Source organism: Bos mutus, chromosome 8 (genome assembly GCF_027580195.1).
Source record: "Bos mutus isolate GX-2022 chromosome 8, NWIPB_WYAK_1.1, whole genome shotgun sequence".
NCBI classification, from domain to species: domain Eukaryota; kingdom Metazoa; phylum Chordata; class Mammalia; order Artiodactyla; family Bovidae; genus Bos; species Bos mutus.
The window spans coordinates 87,542,688-87,564,750 of NC_091624.1; the positions used below are offsets into that span (position 1 = coordinate 87,542,688).

At 43.6% G+C, this 22,063-nt stretch overlaps 1 protein-coding gene across 2 annotated transcripts in view; it reads right to left on the minus strand.

The window, feature by feature from the left end:
• Positions 1 to 22,063, minus strand: part of SLC24A2 (solute carrier family 24 member 2) — a 279,119-nt gene that overhangs the window by 48,802 nt on the left and 208,254 nt on the right. The window contains exon 4 of one of the 2 annotated variants that reach the window (XM_070376128.1): positions 18,203 to 18,253. The exons of the other annotated variant lie outside the window; for it this stretch is intronic. Within the exon in view, the coding sequence (XP_070232229.1) occupies positions 18,203 to 18,253 (51 nt within the window). The remainder of the gene's footprint in view (positions 1 to 18,202; positions 18,254 to 22,063) is intronic. 2 annotated transcript variants of the gene reach the window in all.

Consider the following 22,063-nt stretch of genomic DNA (forward strand, 5'->3'; position numbering starts at 1 on the left):
GCTGCGTCGCAAAATCACCTTTGCAGGTTCTGTTTCCTCCAAAGTAAAGCATTTTACTTTTGTTCTGCTGTTGATTAATGAAAACAGCCCCTGGAAATTCCTTCACATCCTTCCCACCAAGTCATCAGCAATGCCCCGACAGGAACGTTTTGGGCTGGAGATGAGATTAGCTCCTGGCTGCCACAGAGCATTCTGAGCCCTAGCAACACAGAAGAGACAGGACCAAAGAGATTTATAGATGTAAAGGGAGCAGCCACACACACCTCAGCAAACAGACCTTGGCCTGGGAGACGAAAAGGAAAAATGAAACAGGAGGGAAAACTCAGTGTGTTTGAAATTATTTTTTGTGTTTTCAGTTCTGCCTTTCCTGTCTCTGTCTTTGAAGTTTATGGGTTGGCTGGCAGCTTAAAAAGCAACAGGGCACCTGCACTTTCCTCCTGTTTATCCTTTATTTTTTTTCTGGAATCAGAGACTCAGGTCAGGCAGCCAGGCCACCGTGACTCTGAGAAGCACTATGAAAGCGATGTGGCAAAGAGCAAACGCTGACCCTTGGGGTCATTGTGGGTTCCTCTCTTTCTCTCCTACCTCACAAGCTATCTATCAGCAAATCTGGGATCTCTGCTTTCAGCGTATTTCAGAGCCTGACCACTTCTCGCTCCCTACCTCCCTGGGCCGAGCAACAATCCTCTGGCCTCCCGGCCAGTCTCTCTTCCACCATGTCTTCCCTGTCCCCTGCTAAGTCACTTCAGTTGTGTCCGACTCTGTGCGACCCCATAGACGGCAGCCCACCAGGCTCCCCCGTCCCCGGGATTCTCCAGGCAAGAACACTGGAGTGGGGTGCCATTTCCTTCTCCAATGCAGGAAAGTGAAAAGGGAAAGTGAAGTTGCTCAGCTGGTCTTATCCCAGGGTCATTAGTGGTCAGATCATGCCACTCACGCCTCTGTGCAAAATCCGGCAGGGGATCCTTAGGGAAAAATGAAAACCAAAGTCTTGCCAATGACCTGGAAGATTCTGTCCAGTGAAGCTCACCTGGACCCTCCTGCCTTGTCCCCTCCCCCTCTCCTAGCTTACTCTGCACCAGACACCCTGGCCTTCTTCTTGCTGTTCTGGAAAACACTGTGTTCTCTCCACCTCAGGGCCGTGACCTTTGCTGATCCCTCTACCTGGAATGTTCTTCTCCCAGAGACCCATGGGCTCCACTCTCTCCACTCCTTTGAGTACTGATTTGTTGTTCATTGTTGTTCAGTCGCTCAGTCGTGTCTGACTCTTTGTGACCCCATGGACTGCAGCACGCCAGGCTTCCCTGTCCTTCACCATCAAGTACTGATACTTGTTTATAAATATCACCTTCTCATTGAAGCTGCTCTGAGCAGCCTATTTAAAGGTGCGGCTTTTCTCTCCAGCACTTGCCACCCCCAGCTTATTTTCTCTAAAGCATTTTCCACCACCTCATTCACTGTTTCACTATTGCTATTGATTATCTGCTGTTTCCCATTAGCAGTCAAGCTCCGTGAGGGTAGGAATTTTCATCAGTTTTGTTCACTGCCGTATCCCCAGTGCCCAGTGGGGCTCAATCGATCCTTGTGTTTGTGGTTTCCAGGCAAGCTGATGAAGTTCTCACAAGCTTCCTGTTGGCTAACGGGCCAAAGTAAATCCTTTCAGGTCCACTCAAGCCCAGCATCCTAGTAGGGCTCAGTTCAGTTCAGTTCAGTTGCTCAGTTGTGTCCAACTCTCTGCGACCCCATGAATCGCAGCACGCCAGGCCTCCCTGTCCATCACCTGGAGTTCACTCAAACTCACGTCCATTGAGTCAGTGATGCCATCCAGCCATCTCATCCTCTGTTGTCCCCTTCTCCTCCTGCCCCAGATCCCTCCCAGCATCAGAGTTTTTTTTTCCAATGAGTCAACTCTTTGCATGAGGTGGCCAAAGTACTGGGGTTTCAGCTTTAGTATCATTCCTTCCAAAGAACACCCAGGGCTGATCTCCTTCAGAATGGACTGGTCGGATCTCCTTGCAGTCCAAGGGACTCTCAGGAGTCTTCTCCAACACCACAGTTCAAAAGCATCAATTCTTCAGCACTCAGCCTTCTTCACAGTCCAACTCTCACATCCATACATGACCACTGGAAAAACCATAGCCTTGACTAGACAGACCTTTGTTGGCAAAGTAATGTCTCTGCTTTTCAATATGCTATCTAGGTTGGTCATAAGGGCTAAGGGTCCATATATAGAGCCCCAGGAGCTGTCTGAAGTAAAGAGGAGAAAATAGGGTGGACCAAGTGTTCATGCTCCAGAAGTGAAATAAAGAGGGGCACCCAGTTGTCCCCCTTCTGTACCTCCTCCCCCAATCAGGTCCCCAAGGTGGGCACTGCAAGGAAGAGGAGGAAGATGGAAGAGGAGGTGCAGTGAGCACAGCAGAGAGTAGAGTAGGGCAAGCTGCGCTCTGGCTCCTCCTCCTGCATGAAGATACTCCTCATTTGTCGAGGCCTAATTGAAGGCATCACCCACTCAATGGACATGAGTTTGAGCAAACTACACAAGATAGTGAAGGACAGGGAAGCCTGGCATGCTGCAGTCCACGGGGCCACAAAGAGTTAGACACGACTGAGCGAATGAACTGAACTGAAGGCCAGACTCGAAGTCTCTCTATTGAGACCCACGCCCTCCTTCCCAAGTGGAAATCTACCCACTGCTCTCAGGGCATTTTGTACTCGTCACAGCCCTTATTTCAGTTTGCTGCCAGCTTCTCTGCTTTCCCCACCAGAGGGCAGGCTTCTCGGGGGCAGGGACCTTCTCTCAGCCATCTGTGTATTTCTCTATGCCTCCACAAGTGTCTTAGAGTCATGCTTGGCACATCTCATGAACTCACTGAATTAGAGTGACGCTCTCCCTATATTAGCTCCCCAGGGAAGTCTGAGCTTTTCTTCCAAGTCAGTACAGGTCACAACCAATCTCCCACTCTGCAAATATTAACCAAGGCCGTGCTATGAATCAGGCAATATTTGATAATAAGATCCATCTGGTGCCCTTGTAGGGTTCACAGCCTGGAGCCAGAGAGACAAGAAACAAGGACTTAAGATTCATGCTGTAATGGTGGGGGCCTTCTCCAGAGGGCATGGAAACTCAGAGAATAAAGCTCGAAGATACCAGACACTACTTAGCAGCTTGGACAAGTAAGGTCCACTTGCATTCCACAAACTGTCCTTCTGGGGCAGCTTATTCATCTAATAGCATCTGGCCTGATTTTTATTCTTAAAAGCAAAATATTAAAAATAAAAGTCTTGTCCTGCATAAGAACATAGATTTTACTTATTTATTCTAAATCTACTTTTGAGATACAACCCTCAAGTTATTCTAATTTTTGCGAAGCATCATGTAAAACCAATGATAAGGTTCCATTGACATGAATGGAAATCAAACTAGTATTGTAATAAAGTAATTTATAAAGCATCTTTAGTAAATATTTTGTGAATGGACCGCATAATAAAGATGATTAACATAATTTAACTGTAGTATATTTACAGGCATAATCATAGGACTAGTTTCTGTAATTAATAAGAATCTTTACATAATTTACATAATCTCAAGCCGTGGGCAAACTCATCATATAATGAAATGAAATAGCCTGATTTCCTTATTAAGGCTTTTAAAAATAATTTTCTGTAAGAATGACCTTTGGAGTCACAAGTAAGGCTCAGATCTGTCCAGGTATGAATTGGTTCTGTCATCTCTCCTAATGGGGTCACCTTATCACTGGAAATAGGGTGCCTTCCTAAATATTTTGGAAAATTTCCAATGTATTTCAGAAGTTGGTATCTTAAAGAATGAAATTCTGTCCTTTATTCCAATTTCTTGCCTTTCCAGGGACTTTGCCTAATCCGTCATCTTTAATCCTTCCCTTCCTCCTCAGCCTATAATCATGCTTAAGTCTTTCAACGTGGCAGCCTTTCTCTTGACGCCAGCTATCCTACGGGCACTGCTCTCACTTACTTTCTCGTTATGGCCAAACCTCTGGAAAGGTCAGTCTGTGCGGTGCCCCTGCGTCCTTAGGGCTCCTTCGGTCACTTCTTAACTCTGCACCTGCCATTTGTCAGCATTTCACCACTGAACCTATCCTCGCCACTTTTCACCTCCACTTGCCTGGCTCCCTTAGTGGCATCTGGTGTTCCTCATTCCCTTCCTTGAAATCCCCTTCAATGTTCAAGGACCCCCAAATGTGCCCCATGTGTGCCACCATTCCCCAGGGTCCCCTCCTCACTCCTTCTGCCTCACATTCTCCCAAGGGACCCAATGGACCACTGCCCGACTACTGACGATTCCCACATTCGGAACTCTGGTCCAGGTCCTCTCAGCCGATGGACTTCTGAATATCTTCACTGGGAAGTCCCTCTCAGGGTCAAACTCACTGTGCCCCAAACTCCCTTGTATCGTCTTCCTTCCCAGGAATCTGCTCTTCCACTTGTATTTTCTACTGGTGATCTCCTCACTCCCTAGGTCATCTTAGAGGTCCTCCTCTCCCTCATATCCAGTGAACTGCCAAGTCCTTTTGAGTCTACCTTTGAACACTTTAGATCCAACCCTTCCTGCCTGGATGTCGGTTACAGTCTCTTAACTGGTTTCCCAGCTTTTAATTGCACTGCCTGCATCCTTCTAATTTACCCTTCGCATGACTTGGAACGTGTGCTCAGTCGTGTCCAGCTCTTTGGTATCCTATGGACTGTAGCCTGCTAGGCTCCTCTGTCCATGGGATTTTTCAGGTAAGAACACTGGAGTGGGTCGGCATTTCCTCCTTCAGGGGATCTTCCCAACGCAGGGATCAAACCTGTGGCTCTTGTGTCTCCTGCATTGGCAGACACATTACACTGTGCCACCTGGGAAGCCCTATGGCTTGGAATGCTGTTTAGTTGCTTCTAAAGACTCTGCTTTAGGCATTTCATCTTTCAGGAAGCTTTTCTCGAGTCCCTTTCCTGGGCTGGCAAGCTACCTGGGTACCTTTCTCTATCACAACACTCTGATACCTATGCCATCATGGCAGTTCTCATAGAAACTCAGAGGTGTTTTATCCCTCTCCAACTAACCTGTGGGCCCCTCAAGACAGGGACGCTTCTTTTCATCTGTCCCCCCAGTACTTACATCACAGACTGGTCCTCAGTGTTTCTGAACATGATAACGTTAACACAAACAACAAAGGGACTCTTACAGCATGTGTGCATGCAAGCATGCTTGCGTGTGTGTGTGCTGGTGTGAGGTGCTTGGAGTTCTTGCTGTATGCAAATCTATTTGAAATTTACATTCTTTTGGTGAGTAGAAAAAGGAGGATCCAGAAACACACTGTAGGAAACTCACCAGACTCGCTTCTTGGTTAATGTAGAGATTAAATCTCCAGAGTCTAATTGTGTTTACAGTTAATGACTGTCTATTTTGAGACTCTCTCTGCTTTTTTTAAAAAGATAATCTAATCAAGTTCAGGCAAAATTGGGATTTTACAAATAAAAAAACTCACAGCAGGTATCAGACGGCAAAATATGATGTTTCAGGCAAGGAGTCAGTTTACTGACCTTAGCTGGGGCTGACATGGCTTGAGAGCTACTGTTCTTCATCATTTTGGGTCAACTATTTTATTATTTTAGGAGCTTAATTTTTTGAACAGTTCTCTCCTGGATACACAGATACAAATGGCTCCCACAAACATTCGCAAAGCGGTTGTGTGATCTGTTTTGGAGTTCTGAGCCAGGCAGGGGCTGCTAGATAGAAGGTTTGAATGTCTCTCCCCTGTTCCTATCCCTTCACCCTGTGGATATCTAAGAGATAAATGCGTAATGAATTGCTTTACCGAGGCAGGCTTCAGATCCAAGATTTGCCAGCATCCAGCCCCACTACAGCTAAGGGGTAGAAAAGAGGTCTTTGGAGTCAAAGCTCATATATTGGGTATGTCTCTCTGCCAATAGCCTATGACACTGATGTATTCATTTGGGCAGTTTTGATTTGTTCACAGCAGTTGGCAAATGGTAGGTGCTCAACAAATATGTGTTGAAAGGTTACTCTGACTTGTTTTGATATATAAAAACCAGATTTTAGCTCTGGCTAACATTTATTCTGTAGTAGCCAGTGTTTCACAAAAACCCATCCTCTCCTGTTACCTGGATCTCATGTGTCAGCAAATGGTCAGTTAACTTGTGTTCTTCTATTTTTTTTTTGGAATCCTCAACTTTACATTGTAAATTGGTGCCTGTCAATCTCATTTGAAATGTGGGTTTGTAACAGAAGTGGCGGGACCTGCTGTGGGTTCTTAGTTAAATGGGACTGAAGGTTTAGTGGCCCATGACTAAGACGGGATGATTCAGTTCATTTCAGATTTAATCAAAAGAGAAATTTACCATGCTTAATTGAACATGCCAACTTCCTGGTATAACAGATTTCCACTTTTTTTTTTTTTTAAGAGAAGGCTTCATGGAGGTGGGAAATTATATTATTAATTTATAATAACAGTATTCAAGTTTGACTGATGAAGGCGACTTAGCATTTTAAGCTCTGGGGATGTCAGAAAATAAAAAAAAAAAAAAATCCATGATTCACTTCTGCTGCCACTTAACATTTTCTACGTATGTGATGTGGCAAAATCTGCCTTTACTTGCCAGGTCCAATCTTTCTGCTTTTACTGCTGATGGTTTAGATCATGAAAATAAGATGCAATGAAGTTTGAAGAGCTGGATGTATTCTAATGAGAAGACTTCCTTGGTTCTGGTTTTCAGGAAGACCATGAATTTATCAACTCAGCTGATTTGATCTTTCCTACAGATCTGATGCCAGTTTCTAGTTGGTTAGTTTAGTTATGCACACGCACTAGACTGCTGTCTTCCTGAGATCCAGCCCCAGGGAAGGACTTGTAAGAATACATCTCTAAAACAGTAATGTGGTTAATAACCGGCGAGTTAAATCTGTTTGTCTTTTGGAGAAGGCCCAGCCTTAACAGACAGCATCTGTTCAAGTGCCCAGAAAAATCATCCGGTTATGGAAAGTTGGACCGAATGACTTAAACCATCAACCTGGAATGAATGAAGCATAACATGGTGCTGGAAATGGTGTCGTGCATAACAGAGCTGCCCTCATAGGTAGCTGGGAGGCACCCTGCAGGGACCTCGGAGTTTCTATAGGGATATCAATGATCATGAGGCAAGAAGGATACATGCTGGGCTGGAAATTGGATATCCTGTGTGGGAGGAACAGCCTTGTCACTTCATTTGGAATGGACAAAGACTTCCATCAGAACTCCACCCTGGATTTCACTCAACGTTAGTAAAAACTTGGATTTCTCAAACAAGTAAATCAGAAGCTAGTTACCTTGCAAAAGCTCATCTGCTCTGTAATGAAGTCAGCTTGAATCTCTGTTCAAAGGACTTATTTCAATTTGTTGTTTAAGGCTCACGCCTTCACTGTGCGGAGAAGGGAATGGCACCCCACTCCAGTACTCTTGCCTGGAAAATCCCATGGACGGAGGAGCCTGGTAGGCGGCAGTCCATGGGGTCACACAGAGTCGGACACGACTGAGCGACTTCCCTTCCCTTTCCCTTCACTGTGAGTGGGAGTGTAAATTGATGCAATACCTTTGGAGGGCAATTTGGCACTACTTTTCGAAGTTTAAAATGTGTATGTCCTTTGATCTGTCATTTTTATTTCCAGAAATTTATTTTAGATGTTTGTTTATACTTCAAAGGGCTTCCCAGGTGGCACAGTGGTAAAGAATCCACCTGCCAATGCAGGAGACAAAAGAGACATGGGTTTGATCCCTGGGGCAGGACGAGCCCCTGGAGTAGGAAATGACAACCCACTCCAGTACTCTTGCCTGAAAAATTCCATGGATAGAGGAGCCTGATGCTCTACCGTCCATGGGGTTGCAAAGAGTCAGACGTGACTGAGCAAACAGCACATACATTTATATCTTCAATTTAATAGAGTTTATTATGTGGGCAAAGAAGATGCTCATGTAGCATTGTAATAACTAAATGAATAAAAATGGAACTATCCTAAATATTCATTGACAGGGGACTGACCGAACCTGCTAAAAAGGAATGGGAAGAGTAAAACAGTGCTAATATGGAAATATCTTAGATATATTAATAGACAAAAGCCACGTATAGAACAGTGTATAGAAGAAAAGAGAATATGTTAAAAAACTGATAAAAGTGGTTAACTCTAAGGAATGAATGGAGTAAGAGGGGTAAGAGGGGGACTCATTTTACTGTCTTTCCTTATGTAATGTTTGCTTTTTATCTTTGCATGCATGTAATGATTTTATAATAAAAAGAATGGTTAAAATTAATTTGCAATTTAAAATTTCTACTGTGGCAAAAGTTTGGATTTACAACTAAAAGAGAATATAGGTTTCATGGGGGCAGTTGTTCTTTTAAGGGTCCTTTCCACAGGAACTAATGGACTATTTGTTGTATTTAACCACACTAATAGTTTGGCTATGAACTGGATCAAATAATACACAAGTGTTTTAGTTCAGATGCTATGGTCCAGGAACCTACCTATCACAATCTTGGTGCCAGCGTAACCAAAATGCAAGATCAAGTTTTCTGAAGGTTCACCTTAAAGACATATCTTAAAGGCAGACTTGCAAACTACATCTGCCAACACACTTCATAAAGGCCACCAGGCCAGAGTCTTGACCATGGCATTGTCCATTATCTGAACTTCTTTCTGAAGAAGCGTCCTTGGCTTCTCCAGAGAAGGGGGACTGCTGTCTGAGGCAGACCACTCCATCTTTGGCCATGTCTGTAGGAAGGGTCCTCCTGTGCTGGACTGAACTCTCTGTCCCTGAATTGAGGAGGCTGATCTCCTTCTTCAACTTTCCCCACTCCCAGCCGGACTCATGGGGTTCCCCAGAGCTCCTCTCTCCTGGAAAGACAGACCTTACTTCATCACTGCAAACTGCCCATGAGACCAATCCAAAGAAAGAGGCTCTAAAACATTTTTAAACCTAAAGAAGTTTAAAAACATGGTGAGGTTGTTGCCATCCCATGCTACATTCTTGTTCTCTTCAGCAAAGCCTCCAGGTCATCCATCACCATTGAGATGCTTATCACCAAGTGGCTCTGAAAATCCCTGGTCTGACTCAATCTCTCAGTCCTGCCATCAGTAAATTTCATACATTCTTAACTTCTGTGAATGTTGTCTTTTTGTTCCTATTGAGCGTGGTTGTTTCTTGATGGTCCCTTTTCTCCTGTGACTCTTGAAAGTGACACTATTTTGCTCCAAGTGCTCTTTACCTTATTCCATCCTCCCTTCCTCATTACTCATACATGAATTCTCTGTCCTTCTTTGAGCCCAGGCCGATAAACTGTACCACTTTTACCTCAACTGACTTCCTAGTCATGCTTCCCTCATTCCCGAAGATACTGGAACACAGTTCACTATTTTTATCTCCACCGTTACTCGTGTTACCATCCATGGTGACTTTACATGGGTGAACCCTGCAACACTTGGCTCCTTACCACCCTAACCTACCCTCTTTCAGCTGCCCTTTCTCACCTTGTCCATCCACTCCTGCAGTTAAACCTTGTCACTGGCAATAACAGTACCATGTCCAAACTCCTGACTTGAAGCATGTCACATTCTGTCCATAACTCTTATCTTTCAGTTCAGTTCAGTTCAGTCGCTCAGTCGTGTCCGACTCTCTGCGACCCCATGAATTGCAGCACGCCAGGCCTCCCTGTCCATCACCAACTCCCGGAGTTCACTCAAGACTCACGTCCATCGAGTCAGTGATGCCATCCAGCCATGTCATCCTCTGTCGTCCCCTTCTCCTCCTGCCCCCAATCTCTCCCAGCATCAGAGTCTTTTCCAATGAGTCAACTCTTGGCATGAGGTGGCCAAAGTACTGGAGTTTCAGCTTTAGCATCATTCCTTCCAAAGAAATCCCAGGGCTGATCTCCTTCAGAATGGACTGGTCGGATCTCCTTGCAGTCCAAGGGATTCTCAGGAGTCTTCTCCAACACCACAGTTCAAAAGCATCAATTCTTCGGCACTCAGCTTTCTTCACAGTCCAACTCTCACATCCATACATGACCACTGGAAAAACCATAGCCTTGACTAGACAGACCTTTGTTGGCAAAGTAATGTCTCTGCTTTTCAATATGCTATCTAGGTTGTTCATAACTTTTCTTCCAAGGAGTAAGCATCTTTTAATTTCATGGCTGCAGTTCTTTGATCTCATCTGTCAATTCATTAATGCCATCACCTTTTTACAGCCCTCCTTTAGAACAAGTTCTTCACCTGGTTTCTGGGATGCTATTCTCTCCCCATCCTCTGCCTACCCCAGTCTCCTTTGCTGTGCATTCTCCCCTCTTCCCAAACGCTACACTTAGAGTTCCCAGGGCTCAGTCCTTGGCCTCCTCTTTTCTACTGATTAGCTAGGTATTCTTATTTAGTTCTATAGCTTTAAATGACTTATAGTCTATGACTTTCAAATTTACATCTGTAACCCTAACTTTTCCCCTAAGCTCCAGACTCCAAATCCACTTTATCCATATCTCCAATTGTTGTTGTTCAGTCATTCAGTCGTGTCTGACTTCTTGTGATCCCATGAACTGTGCTACGCAGGCTTCCATGTCCTTCACCATCTCCCAGAGTTTGCTCAAACTCATGTCCATTGAGTCCATGATGTCATCCAACCATCTTATCCTCTGTCACCCCCTTCTCCTCCTGCCCTCAATCTTTTCCAGCATCAGGGTCTTTGCCAATGAGTCAGTCCTTTGCATCAGGAGGCCAAAGTATTGGAGCTTCAGCATCAGTCCTTCCAATGAGTTTTCAGGGTTGATTTCCTTTAGGATTGACTGGTTTGATCTCCTTGCAGTCCAAGGGACTCTCAAGAGTCTTCTCCAGCACCACAGTTTGAAAGCATCAATTCTTTGGCATTTGGCCTTCTTTATGGTCCAATGCTCACATCCCTACATGACTACTGGAAAAACCATAGCATTGACTAGACAGACCTTTGACTATATTAGCATGAGTTCTCAATCTCACTCCAGAGCTTACTCTGGTCTCAGTCCTCCCCATCAGCACACAGTTTTATGAAAGCAATGTTTCTCTGTTATGGAGAGATTGCAAGTTGCCTATTAATATCTTCCTTTTTCATTTCCTAGTGACATACCATCTAAATTATTGGGGACAGTAAGTTACCCAGCTTGACATACTACATTTCCAAGCTTCCTTGAACTGCTGCTGCTGCTGCTAAGTCGCTTTAATCGTGTCCGACTCTGTGCGACCCCATAGATGGCAGCCCACCAGGTTCCTCTGTCCCTAGGATTCTCCAGGCAAGAATACTGGAGTGGGTTGCCATTTCCTTCTCCATCCTTGAACTAGATGTAGGAAAGTAGTGGAGTTTTGTACAGATTTTACTTGGAAGGTCTAAAAGGAAGCCTCCTTAAAAAGAAGACAAAATAGCTGGGGAAAATAATTTTGGGAGTAGGAAATGGTAACCCAGTCCAGTATTCTTGCCTGGAAAATTCCATGGACAGTGCAGTGGCACCTGGCAGGCTATAGTCCATGGGGTCGCAAGGAGTCGGACACAACTGAGCACGCACAAGACTTCTTGAAACACAGATGTGATGGTGGAGCTGTAGCGGCAGCCACCTTGGACATGAGGTGCCCTTGAGGTTGAAAGTCATATATTAAGATGGTGGAGCAGAAGGATGAAGGAGTTTGGGTCTTGGATTATTGTGAAGCTTCCATATCAGCCATGTACAGCTTGCCTCTGGACCTCTTTTACTCATGAAAGATACACTTCTATCTGACTTAAGTCCTGTTAATTTGGATTTTCTGCTAGAGTTGAACCTATCCTGCTTAATATATCAGAGTATATAACACAGTCTCACCAGTTCAAAGCCAGGATTAAAATATAATGTGAAGGCCACAGATAGCACCAAGTACCCATTTTAGGATTACATTTTCAGAGGATATCTTTTGGGCAATGGAAAATACCAATGAACAGTATTACAAAATTCAATTTCTTTTTGAAAAAGAACTGGAATCTGTGCTAAAGTGTTAGTTGCTCAGTCGTGTCTGACTCTTTGTAACCCCATGGACTACAGCCCACCAGGCTTATCCATCTATAGAATTCTCCATGCAAGAATACTGGAGTGGTTTGCCATTCCCTTCTCCAGAGGATCTTCCCAATCGAGGGACTGAACCCAGGTCTCCTGGGCAGATTCTTTACATTCTGAGCCATCAGAAATATTTCACTGTAGTTATGAATGTAAAATAACTGGCTAGACTATGTAATCTTCGGGTGCTTCTGTTTCTTTGAAATTTTCAAAACTCAGCCACACGACTAACTGAGGAACCCATGATTCATATAAGACATTATTAGTTTCTTAGCTTAGTAAAGGGGTTATTGGTTGCCATGAAACTAGCCTTAATTTCAATAAGGAAAAGATCATTATTATTCTTACCCTTGATATTAAAACAAACTTGTCTTTGTTCATTTATACAAATGAACAAAGATTGACTTTTTAAATAGTGGGGAAATTATTTTTCTAGACATGGCTTCTGTTAAATGGCAATGAGTTTAACATAATACATTGCATATTTGCAAAGTGTCCTTAGTCATGAGTTCTGTTTACCTACTTATCTGCATGTCTTTATGAATGTTTATCTCCAAAGAGCAGAGATGAGTAGTTGTGTATACTGCCATTGGTGGAAAGGCATCTCTTTGAATTCCTCGGTTCCATCACACAAGCTTTCTTTTGAACTAACTTTTTACATTTTCATTTAAAAGGAAGCCAAGTTCAATTTATTGAGGATTTTCCAGAGTGATAATGGTATGAATTTGGGTTATCTGTAGATGAGAAATAAACTATGGGTTACTGATTTATTTTTAAACTCAAGTATAGCTGATTTACAATGTTGTGTTAGTTTCAGGTATATAGCAAAATGATTCAGTTATATATATATGAATATATATATATGTATATGTGTATTCTTTTTCAGATTCTTTTCCATTATAGGTTATTATAAGATACTGAATACACTTCCCTGTGCTGTAGAATATGTTTATCTGTTAAACTATGGGTTATTTACCTTAAGTAAAAACTGGAGATTGCCCTTCCAAGAATATTAAGTATCATCCCATGAAGAGATAAAGGAATGGCTGCCCACGTAGGGGGAACTGAGGTCACTAAAAGACTGTCCCTGGAGCCACTTGCTTGAATCTCTGGAAACATCTTGTTACAGATCAAGTCTAGGAACATGATTCATTCAGAGCAGATGCTCAGCTATTATCAAGTGAACACATTAGTATCAGGTGGTTGGTAGGGTAGGCGAGCCATCACCTTGGGAAGCAGGAATGAGGGAGTGGAGACATGGCCTCTTTTGAGAATCCCGTCCTCATTTCCACTGGGCTCCTTGGCACCTTGGGTTTGCCCACCATGTTACTCATCTTGCTGCCTGTGTTCCCCACTGGAGTGTGAATTCTTTAGGAGTAGAGCTATCTTTAATCTCCACGAGCCCTGTACTCAGTCTAATGCCTGGTCCAGAATGGGTGTTGCTGAACAAATACGTTAGAGAATGAATGCTGTTGTCTAGTTGCTCAGTTGTGTCCAACTCTTTGTGACCATAGGGACTATAGCCTGCCAGGCTCCTCTGTCCATGGAATTCTCCAGGCAAGAATACAAGAATGGGTTGCCACTTCCTTCTCCAGGGAGGGAATGAATGAGTGAGTGGATACAATTCTGCTGGTTCAGGGTAGGAGAGGAAGTTGGGTGTGGCCCAGGCAGCTGTTCTGATTTAGGTTCTGGGCACCTGAGACAAGGGAGGGAGGAATTGGGCTCTGAGGGGAGGGGCAAACTTTACAAAAAATGTTTCAATTTTTTCCAGTGTCTGAGAGTAAGCAGTTAAAAAAAATATTTAAAAACATTAAATTTAATATTTAAATTTAAAATATTAAAGTTTAAAATTTTTAAATATTAAAATTTAGTTGCAGCATGCAGGATCTTTGGTTGCAGCATACAAACTCTTAGCTGTAGCATGTGGGATCTAGATCCCTGACTAGGGATCAAACCCTGGCCTTCTGCCCAGAGGGTGGAGCATTAGCCACTGGACCACCAGGGAAGCCCCAGATCGTTTTACTAAAATAAAATTTTAAATGTCTAGTAATCAAGTACAGAGGCCATGTTTCAGTCAATAACTGTCATTCCTTAGTCTGTGGTTCAACTTTTCCATGATCTGGTCTCCATCAAGCCTTTCTTCCTACTCCTACACTGCAGCCAATCTGCACTGTCCAGTTCCTTATACCACCTCGCCAAGCAACCGCAGTGGAGCTGAGAAGGCGGTGAGTGGTCCTGAGTTCAGGTTCCACATTGCAACTTACTACCTCTGAGTTCCAGAGCCAATCACTTTGCTTCTCTGAATCTTAAAGTTCCCACATCTAACAGAATACTTGTTTGGGCTTTGGTTTTCTCATCATCAGTAAAATCGACCTTGTGATCATTAACAGGATTAAATTAATATATATAAATTTAATATATATTAATATATTACCCTCAGAGCATTGTGCCTGGCGGGTGGGGGGCACTCAGTAAGGCTTGGTGTGACCCCTTCTTTCATCCCTCAGCCTGGTGGGCCTGGTGGGAACCAGTCTTCCTACCCCAATGTAACCCATATTTACTGATCTTTTAGGGCCCAGGTCAAAGACCACCTTCACAAAATCCTCTCCTTCCCCATCCCCCACCCTTGAAAGCAATCTTTCCCCTTCCTGTAGCCTGTTATCTTTTTTCTGAATACCTATGGGACTTACCACTCTCTTCCTGGTGCCTCAGTGATTATTAAAACTCAGTGTTTTATTTCTCCCCCATCTGTAAGTTCCATGGGGGCAAACTGTCCACCTTTTAATCTTGTACTTCAACGAAGACCTAGCAGAATAACTTGCATAAAGCAGGTGCTTAAAATAACAGACTGAATACGTGCAAGACAATTCTCTATACTTAGTAGATCATCACGCAATTTTTCTTAGGATGGGGGTGGCATATGTAATTCATCTTTCCACTTAATCCACTTTAGGGAAAAAAAGCAGGCCTCATTGCAAGTAGCTTACTTCACACAACATCCAGAGAAATCTCCAGAAACAGTTACAAATAATGACTGGTCACATGGGCAAGTATAATAAAGCCATGTCAAGGGCTAGTCACATTTCTAAAATTGTGAAAAGAAATGCTCAAATGGAGAGCGCTATTTCTTGAAGGCTAAACTAGTCCCCTATTGCCCATAACATCTTCATCTTTATCATACTTCCTTAAGTTGTGTAACATGGAGATGCTATAAGTCACAGTTATTATTATTATTTTCAGTGAGAGGAGGAATTTGAAAGTCATGCATGGCTGTTGCCAGGTCTGAGGTTACTGAACTGGCCTTGAGTCTTTTAGATGGAATCCCAGAATTAGGTTTAAGCCAGGCCTGGCTTGTCGTGGAGGCAGCTGCCAAAAGGGTGTAATATGAGGTGACTGGATGGAGACCCACCCCGCCCCCACCCGCTGCTCCAGTCATCCTTTCCATGAGTGCCTGAGAGGGATTGCTATGTGTTTGGAAAACTTGTGAGTCTTTCAAAGGTTACTATTCTAGATAAAGGATAATGCCTTAACCAGCATTTCTAAAAGAGTCCCACAAGAGGCTCCATGGAAGAATGGTTTCTCTGACCAAAAAAGTCTGGGCAATACGGCAAACTCTATCCCTCTGCATGCATGCTAACTTGCTTCAGTCGTGTCCGACTCTTTCTGACCTTATGGACTGTACCCTGCCAGGCTCCTCTGTCCATGGAGTTCTCCAGGCAAGAATACGGAAATGGGTGGCCATTTCCTTCTCCAGGGGATCTTCCTGACTCAGGGATTGAACCCATGACTCCTGCGTTGCAGGCGGATCCTTTACCACTGAGCCACCAGGGAAGCCTCCATCCCTCTATACGATTTATTATTATATGCTACAGTGCGCAGGTGCACATGGAAGGAAGGCTCTGACAAGTCACATGGTAAAGAAATCTATTTAGCTTAATTCAGAAGCTCTCCCGCTTACTTAATAACAAAATCAAGCTTGCTTTCTTTTTTTCCCCCGGATGGCTGCAAAATCCCTAATGACATGATCTGATAGTAATATTTCATAGAATTTACTTTAAAAATGCTCCCTTAGCTACCTTTAGCTATCACTGTAACTGGGATGAATTTTCAGCTAAGAATGGGACACAAAGGGATATGCATGAAGGGATGGGCAGTCCAGGGAAGGATAAGGAATCTTAAAGGTGACCCAGGAAGGTCCCCAAACACAATTTTACAGTTTTGCTATGGGCCGGTCATGCTTCTCATGCTAGACATTATTTTGACCCTGTTTGCCTGCTTAGAAAGCCCGGCTGTTCGATATCAATTGGTATCATCAGATCAGAAGCGGCACTTTTGCATCTTCATGTGATGTTGAATTTTCTGGTGTGGGGAAGAAGAGAAAGGGAGCGCTCCAATGGCAATTTGCTCCCATAGATGTGGGAAGAGGAAGGAAAGGAAGGGTAAGGGAGAAACAGGTCAATAGAAGCAACAAGAAGCCAGAAGCAGCTAAGGGCGGAAGGCAGAGGACAGGATGGAGGGATGAGAAAGAGTGAGGGGTTGTGACTACTCAGGTAGAAGGTAGCAAACCCACTGGCCACTCAAGCTATGAAGTTTAGACTGAGGGCTGTGAGATGCCTGGAAAAGCAATTAAATTATAAAGTCAGTGAGCCCCAAAGTTTTGGCTTCCCAAGCCAATCATCAAGCAAAATCAAAGTGGTGTGAAGACATGGACTGAAAATAACAGCTGGGACAGGAGCCTTCCTTTAAGGCAGGGACTACTCTTTCTGTCCCCATGGTGGTAGGATACGCTGGTAGGTAGCTTTCTGCCTTTAGGGCTTTCTGCCCAAGGATCTGCACTTCCCCCACGTTGTTGGGAGGGCCTTGGGTTAGAGTAGAGCCCAGTCTGAGATTCTAACTGTGGCCCGCTGCTTTAGAAAACACCACCATGGTTAACTGACAGCACAGAGATAAAAGTAAAGAAGGACCCCAGAGCTTTGCAGAAGCCAGAGTGGGGAGGGGCTGAGAAGGGCCTTCCTCTTATCGAGGGCTGTCTGACATTCTGCCTCCTGCATGCAGAGCAACTAGGAGACCTTTGGCAAACTAAGGCAACTCAGAAATACTAGAAGCTGAAAACAAGATATGCAACACTCTGGGGAGTTTCTCTCATGTTGAAGGACAAAATGAACTGATCCCCTTCCTAGGGTACCTTTAGCTCTCTTGTGAGTATCAGTGAAAAAAGCATGTGAAAACTCCAAATGTTTTCATAACTTACAAATATCATTTATTAGTCAAAAAGTAGAGGTATGTGTGGGATTAGGACAAGAGGACAACTCCTTTTACCAGAATGCAAAAATTTTAAGTTGCTGTTCCACGGTGCACTTATTTCAGAAAAGTCACTGACTTGGGGAAGACTGTGCCCTGGGACAGTGTCTGGAATTGTAGATGCACTGAAAAATAAATCTCTGCCAGACTTCATTTACTCAGGGGAAATGCTCAAAACAATATGTCCAATCTCACACGGTGTGAACTCCAATATATACAGCCCCACTGGCTGGAACAATGACCCTGGCCTCTCTCAGATGAGTTAGCATGGGTTGTGGGAGAAAAGGACAGGGGCCTACAGTCCTCTGCATCAGAAACAGGTCTCCATTTTGAATCTAGGGATTCCTTTAGATTGCTCATTCCTTTGCATAAATCAGAATATCACCAGAAGATACATATCTCCCCCCACCCCCAAATTAGGGGCATATTAAAAGGAAGTGTCGGTCTGATGTATTTTTCTATGTTGTAAGCATGTGGAGGAACTAACGGTGATCCAATGGGTGTGGGCTTGTGTTTACATTGCTGACACCATTTCACTGAGTGTGTTACACGACTGAGATGGTTTGGATCGTTTGAATGGAGTAACATGATCACCCATGGTATTGCATGTCTCCAATTCCAAATCAACACAATGGCAGCAACTAGACGAAAATGCAGAAAGAATTATAAATCACACAATGTCACTGAAGTCATGCAAAGAGGGGGAAAATAAAGACTAAAAAAATGGGCAAGCCACAGACACCATAAATTAAAAAAAAAAAGCCAATGAATACAATTCTAAAATCATTCTTACCTTCTTCAGTCATTGTGTCATAATATTTTAGTTTTCCATATGATCCAAGTTCTACAACATCACAGTAAAAGACACAAAGATAAGGAACGAGCTGTAATGCAAGAACTTTGTTTTTTACACATTCTTAATTAATCAGATTCAGAGTTATACTGTCAAATTCCGCAATCGTAACTATATAGAGATGTGCAAACATGGGCCATGTGGCAGACGGCTTTCACGGCCCATTTTCAGAAATCACTTAAAATATATTATTCCACTAGGGGTAGGACGTGCCCTGCATTACAGAACAGGACACAGTTATTTTAACATCTGATGAAACAGAACACTTGGCGAAGATATCTTCACGGCAGGTCCAGCCTTGCCCTGTCATTTTTAGAGATGATATGCCAAGAGGAAGGGCTGGACCAGAGACCCTTCCGAGGTTTGTAGAGACCCACTGGGGTGTGTAGATGCTGGCACTCCTTGCCAGGAAACAGCAGTCCCAGAAGTTCATTTCATAGCTTTTCTCCAACAGAACTACTTTCTAGAGGTTAATAAGGAAGGAAGGCTACCTGGGAAAAACCCCAAATGAAAAACCATGTTCTAAACTTCCCTTTCATTTCTAATCTCATATTACAGGCAAAAAGCACTGAATACCATGGGTGCAACATGCTTGGAAGGGCTGGGAAAGGTGCAAAAGACTTCGGGAGGAAGTGGGAGGCATGCTCCCAGGGAAGGGCAGGTGGCCCAGAGCAGCCACAACTCCATGCTCAGGGCATCACCTGCTGCCGCGTAGCCTGCAGGGGCCAGGAGGCAACCTCCCGGATGCAGCTCAGGAAAGGCCTTGGCTGCGATGGAAACTGCTGGCCGAAAGCAAGCTCGTCTGAGTCAGCTGGTAGAAGCGGCATCTTGGGGAGGGGGACAGAAGAGGTGGGGACACACCATTTCTGTTTTCTTCCTTCAGTTCTAAAACAGAAACTTTCATTCCTGTCCATCTGAAAATTCCAGATTGTTTGAAGCAACATTTTGAGCAGGTTAAAAATATTTTCCTGGTCATCACAACACTCTCCCAATAAACTTAAGAGATATTAATGAGATGTGAGATACTCCTGTGATTCTGTGGAATGCTTCCATGGCTCATTAACTTGGTGGGCTGCTAAAAACTCCCATATGAATGGACTAATAACTGATGGGTTCTGTGTACAAGATAAGGCTCTAGTTTAAAACACAATAATAAATATTCTTCTCCTTATAGTATATATTATACACATTCTTTTTCCATGTGCCTAAAATTTTACCTAAAGCTATTTTAACACACTAATACAAAATTATGCCTTGGGGAGAAAAATCACCTCATTTTTACGTTTCTGCAAAAGCCTAACTATTCTGGATTTTGTTAGACCCATGACAAAGGATGCAAGTGCTTCAATAAGAAATTGAATTTTGCATCCAAACAAGAAGGCTTTTAAAAAAATTGACTTCTAGGGATTGCCTTCAGTTAAAAAAACATTTTTTTTCCTGCCATTTTAAGAACAGTAGTCTATTATACAAGTGATACTGCCAAAGTCTGGGATTTTAAGGTGATCTAAATTCCTTCGTAAATATTAAACACATGTTCATGGTGGCTTTACATATAATCTGTGCCTTGTGTGTGAGTGGTGTGATGTGTATGTATAATCCTGCAGTAAGCTGATGAATTATACCAGCCAACTAATTTTTTTGTAACCTCCACTCTTTCCCTGAGGTAAAGCAGGCGAATAAGCAGCTGGCATTCTCTTTCTTTGCCAAGGAAACAGAATGTGGAGTTCATGTTTGCAAAGTTGGGTCGAAACCATATTTCTACACAGTGGAGATACACTACTGCATTTTTGCCTTTTGAGATGCTACCTCTCTGTACACACACACACCGGTCTTCATGTATCAGTCCCAAACTTTCAAACATCTGCTAGAGACAGATGTGATTAAGTCTTTACCTCCTCTCTCATGGAGCCAGGTATAAACACATACAATCATATTCTTTGATTAATTTATTAAATTAATACCAACATGGTCAAAACTGGATCCAGGGGTGGCTGACAAAACTCACACATTCTTGCTGCTGTGGCGATTCCTAGATTGTTCCTTAGCTACTTCCTTAGATGAGGACTGGGGCAGGGGGACAAGACCTGGACAGGATATACCAAAAAGGAGGCTAAAGGTGGTGGAAGAGAAGGAATCAGAGCAGTGAAAGGCTGAATGACAACAGGTGATGGAGTGACTTGAAGCACAGTGAAGAAGGTGGGCAAGGAAACAGTATTTGCCCAAGTGAAGAGAATCATGTTTGGTGCTTACTTAAAAAAAGGTACACAAACCAGCCTGTTGGAATAGAGTTTTTATCATTGACCTCAATGGGATAGTGAGACAGTGAACTCGGCACCTCAGTTCTTCCAAATGGTCAGGGTGGTCTCCTGGGGCTGGTGGGACAGTATCTCCAACAGCCAGCGCCTCCCTTCCTTGAACCAGGGGCTCAGAAGGTGCAGGAAGAGGGGTGCGACATGTGACTAGCGCGCATCCATAAGTTGGAGCACATTTGCACCCAGCTAGCATCCCACAGCCCATGGACACCTCATGGAAAGCGGCCTGAGAGGCATGAATGAAAACTCACCTGCAAGCGGCAATGGGCTCCCGTCAGCACACTCCCCATGGACAGTAGCCACGGCAACTTTAGCACCATTGGATTAGGATTCAAAGTGGTCCCAATCCAAGCTGAATTTCTTGGGATAGGAGGGAGGAGGGAGGGGGATCAAGAGGGGGCTGTTTAATACCATTGAATAACTTCCATTATGTCAACTGAGCACGAGGAAAAGGGATGAATCAGTAGTGAAGATCATCCTGATTACCATCCAGTGCCTCTTCTCTATAAGATTTCTCTAAGAAAAAGTCTGGAACCCAGTGGCTGGTGTTTGAGACGAGCCTATGAGCTGATCAGCTGCCTAACATGGCATGATTGCTCACCATTTGGGCAGGTGGATCCATGGGAGTCCAAGCTCCTGGGGCTCTAGGACAGCCTGAATCTACTGATATTCCTCTGCCCACTGCCTCTCAGGCCTTCCAGCAAGGTCATCACCTGGCTTTAACGTACCTCTGAATTCTTGTCCGCCATCTTGGTTGATAAGTCAAGGAAAAGATCTTCCGTCTCAACAGATCTGCAACTAAGAACTAGTGCTTTTTGGCCCCTAATTTCTTCCTTTCTTAAAAAGGGCATGGACACAGATTTCTCCTTCCAACAATGACCTTCTCAGTTCCACTTTTGGAACCTCTGGCATTCTCAACCCCTTTCTCAACAAATTTCCCCAGATAGGAGCAGCACCTTCCAGGCCTCAAAATTCTGACATATAAAACAGAAAGTCAACAGAAAAATCTATGCTGAATTCATTTTGTTAGAATAAAGAGCAGAGGTAGAGAAATCAGTGAAAGCAACATTCATTAAGTGTTGGTTGATGGAAAAAATAACTTGTGTGTTTTCTTAAATCAAAGAGCTGCTTTATTTTTGACACTGAGTTTGTAGATCTAAAATTTAGATTTTAGATTTTCTTAACACAGAGATTAGTTCCTTGGTAAAGTTGTCTAATACCTATTACGGAAGTATGCAGATATCAGATTACATCACATCCAGGAAAGGATTATTTTCAGTAGCTAAAAGAAGTTAAGAACACAGGCTTTGAAGCCAGGGTCCAGGTTTGAACCCAAGATCTGCCACTTTTTAGCTGTGTGACTTTGAGCAAATTGCTTTGCCTTTCTGAGTCTTGGTGTCCTCAGCTATAAAAGGGCATGCTTGTATTAATATCTATCTCACAAAGCTGTGGTGAAGAGTAGGTGAGATAATAATACCCACTAAGCAAT